The 12,285-nt window shown below is 51.2% G+C and overlaps 1 protein-coding gene across 1 annotated transcript; it reads right to left on the reverse strand.

The window, feature by feature from the left end:
- Nucleotides 1-9,584: 9,584 nt before the first annotated feature.
- Nucleotides 9,585-10,952, reverse strand: LOC138768849 (collagen alpha-2(IX) chain-like). The gene is made up of 3 exons (XM_069946814.1): nt 10,854-10,952; nt 10,476-10,541; nt 9,585-9,677 (listed from the first exon to the last, which is right to left on the reverse strand). Exons 1-3 carry the CDS (start codon nt 10,950-10,952, stop codon nt 9,585-9,587), a joined length of 258 nt encoding a protein of 85 aa, XP_069802915.1.
- Between the last annotated feature and the right edge of the window lie 1,333 nt (nt 10,953-12,285).

Below are 12,285 nucleotides of genomic sequence, written 5' to 3' on the forward strand. Positions count from 1 at the left end.
AGGGGGATATTTACTAACAAATCTAAAAACACGATTTTGTCAAAGAGGTTTTGGCATAATTTCCAATCTAATGTGTTTAGTCACATTTATGTAAATTGTCTAATATGTAATTAGTCTAATAAATTCACCTGGTTCGGAGCAGACGTTGCGATGTGCCAATATATGCAACTTTTGTAAAAAATTGCACAGTTAATAAATTTAGCTAAAAAAGAATTCTGGCGCACTCTCGATCTAATTAACAACAAAATAAATCTAATTCAAAAAGTCGCATCTAATTTGGATAGTCTTGTCTAAAAAAAATGCTTCATAAATTCATATTAGATTTATTTTGAGCGCAAACTAGATATATTAGACTAAAAACAGGCGCAATTAGTTTGATAAATGTCCCCCTGAGTTCTAGAACACAGAGCTTCAGAACAAAGAACACTAAGCTCCAGAACACAGAGCACCCAGCTCCAGATAAAAGAACACTGAGCTCCAGAACAAAAACACCCAGCTCCAGAGCACACAACGCCGAGCTCCATATCACAGTACACTGAGCTCCATATCACAGAACACTGAGCTCCAGAACACAGAACACTGAGCTCCAGAATACATAACACTGAGCTCCAGAACACAGAACACCCAGCTCGAGATCACAGAACACTGAGCTCCAGAATACAGGACACTGAGCTCCAGAATACAGAACACTGAGCTCCATATCACAGAACACTGAGCTCCAGAACACAGAACACTGAGCTCCAGAATACACAACACCGAGCTCCATATCACAGCACACTGAGCTCCAGAACACTGAGCTCCAGAACACCCAGCTGCAGAACACTCAACTCCAGATGACAGAACAGAGGTCGAGAACACAGAACATCGAGCTCCAGAACACAGAACGTCAAGCTCCAGAACACAGAACACTGAGCTCCAGAACACAGAACACCAAGCTTCAGATCACAGAACACTGAGATGCAGAACACGGAACACTGAGCTCCAGAACACAGAACACCCAGCTCCAGATCACATAACACTGAGCTCCAGATCAGAGAACACCCAGCTCCACAATACATAACACTGAGCTCCAGAACACAGAACACCCAGCTCCAGATCACAGAACACTGAGCTACAGAACACAGAACACCCAGCTCCAGAATACAGAAAACCAAGCTCCAGAACACAGAACACCCAGCTCTAGAACACAGAACACTCAACTCCAGATCACAGAACACTGAGCTTGAGAACACAGAACACCCAGCTCAAGAATTCTGAGCTCCAGAACATCGAGCTCCAGAACACTGAGCTCCAGAACACAGAACTCTGAGCTCCAGAGCACAGAACACAAAGCTCCAGAGCACAAAACACCAAACTCCAGAGAACAGAGCACTGAGCTCCAGATCACAGAACACTGATCTCGAGAACACAGAACACCCAGCTCCAGAACACTGATCTCGAGAACACAGAACACCGAGATCCAGAACACAGAGCTCCAGAACACAGAACACTGAGCTCCAGAACCCAGAACACTAAGCTACAGAACACAGAACACCCAGCTCCAGAACACCCAGCTCCAGAACACAGAACACTGAGCTCCAGAACACAGAACACCCAGCTCCAGAACACAGAACACTGAGCTCCAGAACACAGAACACCCAGCTCCAGAACACTGAGCTCCGGAACACTGAACACCCAGCTCCAGAACACTGAGCTCCAGAACACAGAACACCCAGCTCCAGAACCCCCAGCTCCAGAACACTGAGCTCCAGAACACAGAACACCCAGCTCCAGAACACTGAGCTCCAGAACACAGAACACCCAGCTCCAGAACACAGAACACTGAGCTCCAGAACACAGAACACTGAGCTCCAGAACACAGAACACCCAGCTCCAGAACACAGAACACTGAGCTCCAGAACACAGAACACTGAGCTCCAGAACACAGAACACTGAGCTCCAGAACACAGAACTCCCAGCTCCAGAACACTGAACACTGAGCTCCAGAACACAGAACACCCAGCTCCAGAACACTGAGCTCCAGAACACAGAACATCCAGCTCCAGAACACAGAACACCCAGCTCCAGACACACAGAACCCACAGCTCCAGAACCCCCAGCTCCAGAACACAGAACACTGAGCTCCAGAACACAGAGTTCCAGAATACAGAACACCCAGCTCCAGAACACAGAACACCCATCTCCAGAACTCCCAGCTCCAGAACACAGAGATCCAGAACACAGAGATCCAGAACACAAAAACACTGAGCTCCAGAACATAGAACACCCAGCTCCAGATCACAGAACACCCAGCTCCAGAACACAGAACACCCAGCTCCAGATCACAGAACACCCAGCTCCAGATCACAGAACACAGAGCTCCAGAACACAGAGTTCCAGAATAAAGAACACCCATAACACAGAACACCCAGCTCCAGAACCCCCAGCTCCAGAACACTGAGCTCCAGAACACAGAACACCCAGCTCCAGAACACAGAACACTGAGCTCCAGAACACCCAGCTCCAGAACACAGAACACTGAGCTCCAGAACACAGAACACCCAGCTCCAGAACACAGAACACTGAGCTCCAGAACACAGAACACCCAGCTCCAGAACCCCCAGCTCCAGAACACAGAACACTGAGCTCCAGAACACAGAACACCGAGCTCCAGAACAGAGTTCCAGAATACAGAACACCCAGCTCCAGAACACAGAACACCCATCTCCAGAACTCCCATCTCCAGAACAACCAGCTCCAGAACACAGAGATCCAGAACACTGAGCTCCAGAACATAGAACACAGAGCTCCAGATCACAGAACACCCAGCTCCAGATCACAGAACACCCAGCTCCAGAACACAGAACACCCAGCTCCAGATCACAGAACACCCAGCTCCAGATCACAGAGCTCCAGAACACAGAACACAGAGTTCCATAATAAAGAACACCCATAACACAGAACACCCAGCTCCAGAACACCCAGCTCCAGAACACAGAACACCAAGCTCCAGAACACAGAGCTCTGGAACACAGGACACTGAGCTCCAGAACACAGACCACAGAGCTCCAGAACACTGAACTCCAGATCACCCAGCTCCAGATCACAGACCACCGAGCTCCAGAACACAGAGCTCCAGAACACCCAGCTCCAGATCACAGAACACTCAGCTCAAGATCACAAAACACAGAGCTCCAGAACACTGAGCTCTAAAACACTGAGTTCCAGAACACAGAACACTGAGGGGGATATTTACTAACAAATCTAAAAACACGATTTTGTCAAAGAGGTTTTGGCATAATTTCCAATCTAATGTGTTTAGTCACATTTATGTAAATTGTCTAATATGTAATTAGTCTAATAAATTCACCTGGTTCGGAGCAGACGTTGCGATGTGCCAATATATGCAACTTTTGTAAAAAATTGCACAGTTAATAAATTTAGCTAAAAAAGAATTCTGGCGCACTCTCGATCTAATTAACAACAAAATAAATCTAATTCAAAAAGTCGCATCTAATTTGGATAGTCTTGTCTAAAAAAAATGCTTCATAAATTCATATTAGATTTATTTTGAGCGCAAACTAGATATATTAGACTAAAAACAGGCGCAATTAGTTTGATAAATGTCCCCCTGAGTTCTAGAACACAGAGCTTCAGAACAAAGAACACTAAGCTCCAGAACACAGAGCACCCAGCTCCAGATAAAAGAACACTGAGCTCCAGAACAAAAACACCCAGCTCCAGAGCACACAACGCCGAGCTCCATATCACAGTACACTGAGCTCCATATCACAGAACACTGAGCTCCAGAACACAGAACACTGAGCTCCAGAATACATAACACTGAGCTCCAGAACACAGAACACCCAGCTCGAGATCACAGAACACTGAGCTCCAGAATACAGGACACTGAGCTCCAGAATACAGAACACTGAGCTCCATATCACAGAACACTGAGCTCCAGAACACAGAACACTGAGCTCCAGAATACACAACACCGAGCTCCATATCACAGTACACTGAGCTCCAGAACACTGAGCTCCAGAACACCCAGCTGCAGAACACTCAACTCCAGATGACAGAACAGAGGTCGAGAACACAGAACATCGAGCTCCAGAACACAGAACGTCAAGCTCCAGAACACAGAACACTGAGCTCCAGAACACAGAACACCAAGCTTCAGATCACAGAACACTGAGATGCAGAACACGGAACACTGAGCTCCAGAACACAGAACACCCAGCTCCAGATCACATAACACTGAGCTCCAGATCAGAGAACACCCAGCTCCACAATACATAACACTGAGCTCCAGAACACAGAACACCCAGCTCCAGATCACAGAACACTGAGCTACAGAACACAGAACACCCAGCTCCAGAATACAGAAAACCAAGCTCCAGAACACAGAACACCCAGCTCCAGAACACAGAACACTCAACTCCAGATCACAGAACACTGAGCTTGAGAACACAGAACACCCAGCTCAAGAATTCTGAGCTCCAGAACACCGAGCTCCAGAACACTGAGCTCCAGAACACAGAACTCTGAGCTCCAGAGCACAGAACACAAAGCTCCAGAGCACAAAACACCAAACTCCAGAGAACAGAGCACTGAGCTCCAGATCACAGAACACTGATCTCGAGAACACAGAACACCCAGCTCCAGAACACTGATCTCGAGAACACAGAACACCGAGATCCAGAACACAGAGCTCCAGAACACAGAACACTGAGCTCCAGAACCCAGAACACTAAGCTACAGAACACAGAACACCCAGCTCCAGAACACTGAGCTCCAGAACACCCAGCTGCAGAACACTGAGCTACAGAACACAGAACACTGAGCTCCAGAATACAGAACACTGAGCTCCAGAATACAGAACACCCATCTCCAGAACACAGCCCATTCACACTTGTCATATCCTGACATTTTCATCAAATATCACAAAGAGCCATAAAGAAGCGACGGCCGGTGTGAGGTGTAAAGCCGACTGATCCTCCCCGCTCTGTCATTCAGCTCTCATCACCTCTGCCAGGCTGCAGACGGAGGACTCATTACCCCGGATGATGAGACGACACTGGACACCGCCATTATACATGGAGAACAGCGTGTTAGGGAGCGGCGGAGTCAGGGCCGGGTTAAGTGATCCGCAGGTGCGCCTGACATTCTGTAAATTGGATTTGATGGGCCACGGCCACAACGTCTACAGCTCAGAGACATTGAGAAACAACGGCCAGAGGCTCTGCATCTAAATATTCCTGTGCTCGGCACGTAGTCACTTTAATGCGAAATATAATGGAGGGGCAGGAGCACCTGCTAAGCCATGAGGACCGGCCGTGTTCACACAGAGCAACAAATATTACAGAATAGTGAAGATATATAAACAGCTGTGCACAAGATGATGCTGTATCCCTGACCCACCGATGTCTGTGTGATCATACACACACATCCGTATACATCTGTATCCCTGACCCACCGATGTCTGTGTGATCATACACACACATCCGTATACATCTGTATCCCTGACCCACTGATGTCTGTGTGATCATACACACACATCCGTATACATCTGTATCCCTGACCCACTGATGTCTGGGATCATACACACACATCCGTATACATCTGTATCCCTGACCCACCGATGTCTGTGGGATCATACACACATCCGTATACATCTGTATCCCTGACCCACCGATGTCTGTGTGATCATACACACACATCCGTATACATCTGTATCCCTGACCCACCGATGTCTGGGATCATACACACACATCCGTATACATCTGTATCCCTGACCCACTGATGTCTGGGATCATACACACACATCCGTATACATCTGTATCCCTGACCCACTGATGTCTGGGATCATACACACACATCCGTATACATCTGTATCCCTGACCCATCGATGTCTGTGTGATCATACACACACATCCGTATACATCTGTATCCCTGACCCACCGATGTCTGTCATCATACACACACACATCACAGGGCTATGGGGTCTGGGGGGGGCACATCACAGGGCTATGGGGTCAGGGGGGACACATCACAGGGCTGTGGGGTCAGGGGGGACACATCACAGGGCTATGGGGTCAGGGGGGACACATCACAGGGCTATGGGGTCCGGGGGGGACACATCACAGGGCTATGGGGTCTGGGGGGGGGGCACATCACAGGGCTATGGGGTCCGGGGGGACACATCACAGGGCTATGGGGTCAGGGGGGGACACATCACAGGGCTATGGGGTCTGGGGGACACATCACAGGGCTATGGGGTCCGGGGGGACACATCACAGGACTATGGGGTCCAGGGGGCACACATCACAGGGCTGTGGGGGTCGGGGGGGGGGGGACACATCACAGGGCAATGGGGTCTGGGGGGGACACATCACAGGACTATGGGGTCTGGGGGCACACATCACAGGGCTATGGGGTCCAGGGGGCACACATCACAGGGCTGTGGGGGTCGGGGGGGGGCACACATCACAGGGCTGTGGGGGTCGGGGGGGGCACATCACAGGGCTATGGGGTCAGGGGGACACATCACAGGGCTATGGGGTCTGGGGGACACATCACAGGGCTATGGGGTCCGGGGGACACATCACAGGGCTATGGGGTCCGGGGGACACATCACAGGGCTATGGGGGTCGGGGGGGCACATCACAGGGCTATGGGGTCTGGGGGGGACACATCACAGGGCTATGGGGGTCGGGGGGGGCACATCACAGGGCTATGGGGTCTGGGGGGGACACATCACAGGGCTATGGGGGTCGGGGGGGGGGGGGGGGGGGCACATCACAGGGCTATGGGGTCCGGGGGGACACATCACAGGGCTATGGGGTCCGGGGGACACATCACAGGGCTATGGGGTCAGGGGGGGGACACATCACAGGCCTATGGGGTCCGGGGGGACACATCACAGGGCTATGGGGTCCGGGGGGACACATCACAGGGCTGTGGGGTCCGGGGGGACACATCACAGGGCTATGGGGTCCGGGGGGACACATCACAGGGTTATGGGGTCCGGGGGGACACATCACAGGGCTGTGGGGTCCGGGGGGACACATCACAGGGCTATGGGGTCCGTGGGACACATCACAGGACTATGGGGTCAGGGGGATGTGGTGCGGATTATAGCATATGCTGTGTGTACATAGTGTATGCTGTGTTAGCATTATAGTGTATACTGTGGGTGGATTATAGCATGTGCTGTATTTATATTACGGTATATTGTGTGTGGATTAGTGATGTGTGCAAATTATAGCATATGCTCTGTGATGATTATGGTATAAATTCTGTGTGGATTATATTGCATGTTCTGTGCGGATTATAGCATATGCTCTGTGTGGATTACGTGTATGTTCTGTGAAGATTATAGCGTATGTTCTGTGCAGATTATAGTGCATGTTCTGTGTGGATTATAGTGTATGTTCGGTGAGGATTATAGCGTATGTTCTGTGCGGATTATAGTGCATGTTCTGTGTGGATTATAGTGTATGTTCTGTGCGGATTATAGCGCATGTTCTGTGTGGATTATAGCGCATGTTCTGTGTGGATTATAGTGTATGTTCTGTGAGGATTATAGCGTATGTTCTGTGCAGATTATAATATATGTTCTGAGTGGATTATAGCGTATGTTCTGTGCAGATTATAGCGTATGTTCTGTGCGGATTATAGCGCATGTTCTGTGCGGATTATAGCGCCTGTTCTGTGCAGATTATAGTGCATGTTCTGTGCGGATTATAGCGCATGTTCTGTGTGGATTATAGTGTATGTTCTGTGAGGATTATAGCGTATGTTCTGTGCAGATTATAGCGTATGTTCTGTGAGGATTATAGCACATGTTCTGTGCGGATTATAGCGCCTGTTCTGTGCGGATTATAGTGCATGTTCTGTGCGGATTATAGCGCATGTTCTGTGTGGATTATAGTGTATGCTCTGTGAGGATTATAGCGTATGTTCTGTGCAGATTACAATATATGTTCTGTGCGGATTGTAGCATATGGTCTGTGCGGATTATAGCGTATGTTCTGTGCGGATTATAACACGTGTTCTGTGTGGATTATAGTGCATGTTCTGTGTGGATTATAGCCTATGCTCGGTGTGGATTATAGCATATGTTCGGTGTGGATTGTAGCGTATGTTTGGTGAGGATTATAGCCTATGTTCTGTGTGGATTATAGCATATGTTCTGTGCGGATTATAGTGCATGTTCTGTGCGGATTATAGTGCATGTTCTGTACGGATTATAGCGTATGTTCTGTGTGGATTATAACACCTAAGGTCTAATTCTTCTCTTAAGTGGGACGCGCACTTACGAATGTGTTTTACTTGGCGGGCTCCATGAAGCCCCCATACCCATGCTTAGCTGTGACTCTTTATGAGGGCATCAGATTTCTTTATGTTCTGTATTTCTCTATGAGATTATTTCCTGGACTCTCATGTCTTTTACACCCATAAAGCTCCATAAATAAGCAGCACAAGGGGGTGGTGGGGGCAATCCTCCAGAGACAGAAGATGAAGCTGTTATTCTGTAGACATGGCTGGAAAAAGGCTGCCACATAGGGCAGAGCGCCTGGTGATCCCCTCCTTGTACTGCCCAAAGAAGGCCTTTGTCTATTGCTGCTTCTAGTGCCAGCAAGTCCTGGCAGGGCTCAGATACTCCTGTAAAAACCTCATTTGGACAAGAAATAAAATAGTCCTAAAAGTGGAACCGGGACTGGGAGGGGTCTGTGGATCCGAAGGAGACAACACCAAGCCTCTATTCTATGATGGCTCTCACCCCTCCACCAAACCAGGAGAGGACCAGGGGGGTTAGCTCCACTTTTCAAAGCCGACTCTAATATATGTAAAGAAACCTTTTGAGAGTCATCAGTGGTTAATCAGCTGTCAGCGGCCGTACAGTGACAGAGAGGCGTCCTGCCACATTCACCAATACACAGCCAAGGGCTCCTTTCATCTCACAGTTATCCCACCAATAAGGCTACAGGAGACCAATGAAGGCCGCTCTTCTTTCTATGGCTCATTCTTGTGCTTGTATTATATATGTATACTCTCTTGGATTTCAAAGCTGAGCCCCAGTTGCAGAAAATCCAATGAAACAAATGAGGGAAACTTCAGATTGAAAGATGGGCCTGAAATGTAAGTGTATGCCAAGAAGTGGAGTAAATTCCCATAGTCCTGCCCTGGTCTCCCCCGTCAGACTAGGTGACTTGTGCACTCACTCCATTCCCTGCATTCCCCGCCCTCCATGCACTCCCCGCCCTCCCTCCATTCCCTGCACTCCCTGCCCTCACTCCATTCCCCGCCCTCCCTCCATTCCCTGCATTCCCCGCCCTCCATTCCCTGCACTCCCTGCCCTCACTCCATTCCCCGCCCTCCCTCCATTCCCTGCATTCCCCGCCCTCCATTCCCTGCACTCCCTGCCCTCCCTCCATTCCCTGCATTCCCCGCCCTCCATGCACTCCCTGCCCTCCCTCCATTCCCTGCATTCCCCGTCCTCCCTGCCCTCCCTCCATTCCCTGCATTCCCCGCCCTCCCTCCATTCCCTGCACTCCCTGCATTCCCCGCCCTCCCTCCATTCCCTGCACTCCCTGCCCTCACTCCATTCCCCGCCCTCCCTCCATTCCCTGCCCTCCCTCCATTCCCTGCCCTCCCTCCATTCCTTGCACTCCCTCCATTCCCTGCACTCCCTGCCCTCCCTCCATCCCCCGCACTCCCTGCACTCTATGCATTCCCCGCCCTCCCTGCCTTCCCCGCCCTTCCTGCTTTCCCCGCCCTCCCTCCATTCCCTGCATTCCCTGCCCTCCCTCCATTCCTTGCACTCCCTGCATCCCCCGCACTCCCTCCATTCCCTGCACTCCCCGCATTCCCTCCATTCCCTGCCCTCCCTCCATTCCCTGCCCTCCCTCCATTCCTTGCACTCCCTCCATTCCCTGCCCTCCCTCTATTCCTTGCACTCCCTCCATTCCCTGCACTCCCCGCCCTCCCTCCATCCCCCACACTCCCCGCACTCCCTGCCTTCCCCGCCCTCTATGCATTCCCCGCCCTCCCCACACTCCCTGCCTTCCCCGCACTCCCTGCCTTCCCCGCCCTCCCTGCACTCTATGCATTCCCCGCCCTCCCTGCTTTCCCCGCCCTCCCTGCCTTCCCCGCACTCCCTGCCTTCCCCGCCCTCCCTGCACTCCCTGTCTTCCCCGCCCTCCCTGCATTCCCTGCCTTCCCCGCACTCCCTGCCTTCCCCGCCCTCCCTGCACTCCCTGCCTTCCCCGCCCTCCCTGCCTTCCCCGCACTCCCTGCATTCCCCGCCCTCCCTGCCTTCCCCGCCCTCCCTGCACTCTATGCATTCCCCGCCCTCCCTGCCTTCCCCGCCCTCCCTGCTTTCCCCGCCCTCCCTGCATTCCCCGCCCTCCCCGCACTCCCTGCCTTCCCCGCCCTCCCTGCACTCCCTGTCTTCCCCGCCCTCCCTGCATTCCCTGCCTTCCCCGCACTCCCTGCCTTCCCCGCCCTCCCCGCACTCCCTGCCTTCCCCGCCCTCCCTGCCTTCCCCGCACTCCCTGCATTCCCTGCCCTCCCTGCTTTCCCCGCCCTCCCTGCCTTCCCTGCACTCTATGCATTCCCCGCCCTCCCTGCTTTCCCCGCCCTCCCTGCATTCCCCGCACTCCCTGCCTTCCCCGCCCTCCCTGCACTCCCTGCATTCCCCGCCCTCCCTGCATTCCCTGCCTTCCCCGCACTCCCTGCCCTCCCTGCCTTCCCCGCCCTCCCTGCATTCCCTGCCTTCCCCGCACTCCCTGCCTTCCCCGCCCTCCCTGCCTTCCCCGCCCTCCCTGCATTCCCTGCACTCCCTGCATTCCCTGCCTTCCCCGCACTCCCTGCCTTCCCCGCCCTCCCTGCACTCCCTGCCTTCCCCGCCCTCCCTGCACTCCCTGCCTTCCCCGCCCTCCCTGCCTTCCCCGCACTCCCTGCATTCCCCGCCCTCCCTGCATTCCCCGCCCTCCCTGCCTTCCCCGCACTCCCTGCCTTCCCCGCCCTCCCTGCATTCCCTGCCCTCCCTGCACTCCCCGCCTTCCTTGTGAATGGCTCCCATTAGAATACATTATGGGATTGCCATATAGCAGCTCTGAAATATTTTCCGTAAAGTATCCCTAAAGTGGCGCTTCACTATAAAGCGGCAGCGCAATATGGGAAGAAAAGAGGCAGTGTGTTGTAAGGGACTTATAATCCATATCTTCTTGGTATGTTATTACTGCTGCTTGCAGAAGGAAAAAACAGCAATCCCTTTGAGTTGTACTTGTGATCCTTTTTAACAGCTGTTAGAGGAAGAATTGAGGGGATTTCTTTTTTTATGGTGACAGAATTAATAGAGGTTTGGAGAATTGGGTTCACAGGGACTCGGAAATCCGTAGAATGGAATTATATAGTGACAGTCATTATACAATGATAAAAGAGGACCATTTTACACCTGTAAAGTCAATGCACCAATAGCTCTTTCAGCCCTGTGGCAAAGCAACCCAATGCGGAGTGTGGAGAGCTCTGCGGGCCCCCTCCCCCCTCCGCGCCCCCTAATGAATTATTCCCCAATAGTTTAAAAGTAACGACAGAAAGAGCAATTTACATCTGAAATTCTCTACATTGGATTTCGTGTAAAAATCCTCAGATCTGAAAGATTTTTTTTTTTTATTTTTTTTTTAGCAAAACCCATAGGCAGAGAAGAGAATGGGAGAGGATATTACATGCAGGTGTAAGTGAGCGTTAGATGCTGTTCACATGGCCGCTCCTAATGGGAACTCACTCCGGCTTTCCTATCGGTAATGAAGCCGCCATTACACATACATTTGCTTTGGAAAATGACTTTGTTGAGAGATGAAAATCATTGTATTTAGGATTCAGCCTTGTTGCATTCTGTGGGCTCCTCCTAAATGTAGCAAGCGGAAATTTCTAGAATATGGAAGTATTCATGGTAACATGGCCGACATTGCAGCAGGCACGGTGTTACTGTGCTGCCATAGCCAAGAGTCTTCAGCTTAGCGGAGCACATATAGAAGCTGAGCCGAGGAGAAGCGGCTGCCAGGCATCTCCAGTGACGCTGCTCTGACGGAAGGAATCAGTATCTGCTGCTCAGGCTCCACAAACATGAAGGAACGCTGGGTATATATATGCAATGGAGAAGGAAGAGATGGTTACTGGGATGCCGTACAGTATAGGATAGTACAGTATAGTATAGTATAGTACAGTATAATATAGTACAGTATAGTACAGTATAGTATAGTACAGTATAGTATAGAACAGTATAGTACAGTA

The sequence above is a fragment of the Dendropsophus ebraccatus genome, chromosome 12 (genome assembly GCF_027789765.1).
Source record: "Dendropsophus ebraccatus isolate aDenEbr1 chromosome 12, aDenEbr1.pat, whole genome shotgun sequence".
Lineage (NCBI taxonomy): Eukaryota > Metazoa > Chordata > Amphibia > Anura > Hylidae > Dendropsophus > Dendropsophus ebraccatus.

Excerpts from the sequence above, each read along its gene's own strand:
- LOC138768849 (XM_069946814.1), bottom strand. The coding sequence starts at position 10,952 with ATGCAGGGAGTGCGGGGAAGGCAGGGAGGGCGGGGAAGGCAGGGAGTG. Across the intron at positions 10,542-10,853 it reads GAGGGCGGGGAAGGCAGGGA|GGAGTGCGGGGAAGGCAGGG; the intron begins GTGCGGGGAAGG and ends CAGGGAATGCAG. Across the intron at positions 9,678-10,475 it reads GAGGGCGGGGAAGGCAGGGA|GGAGTGCAGGGAATGGAGGG; the intron begins GTGCGGGGAAGG and ends GAGGGAGGGCAG.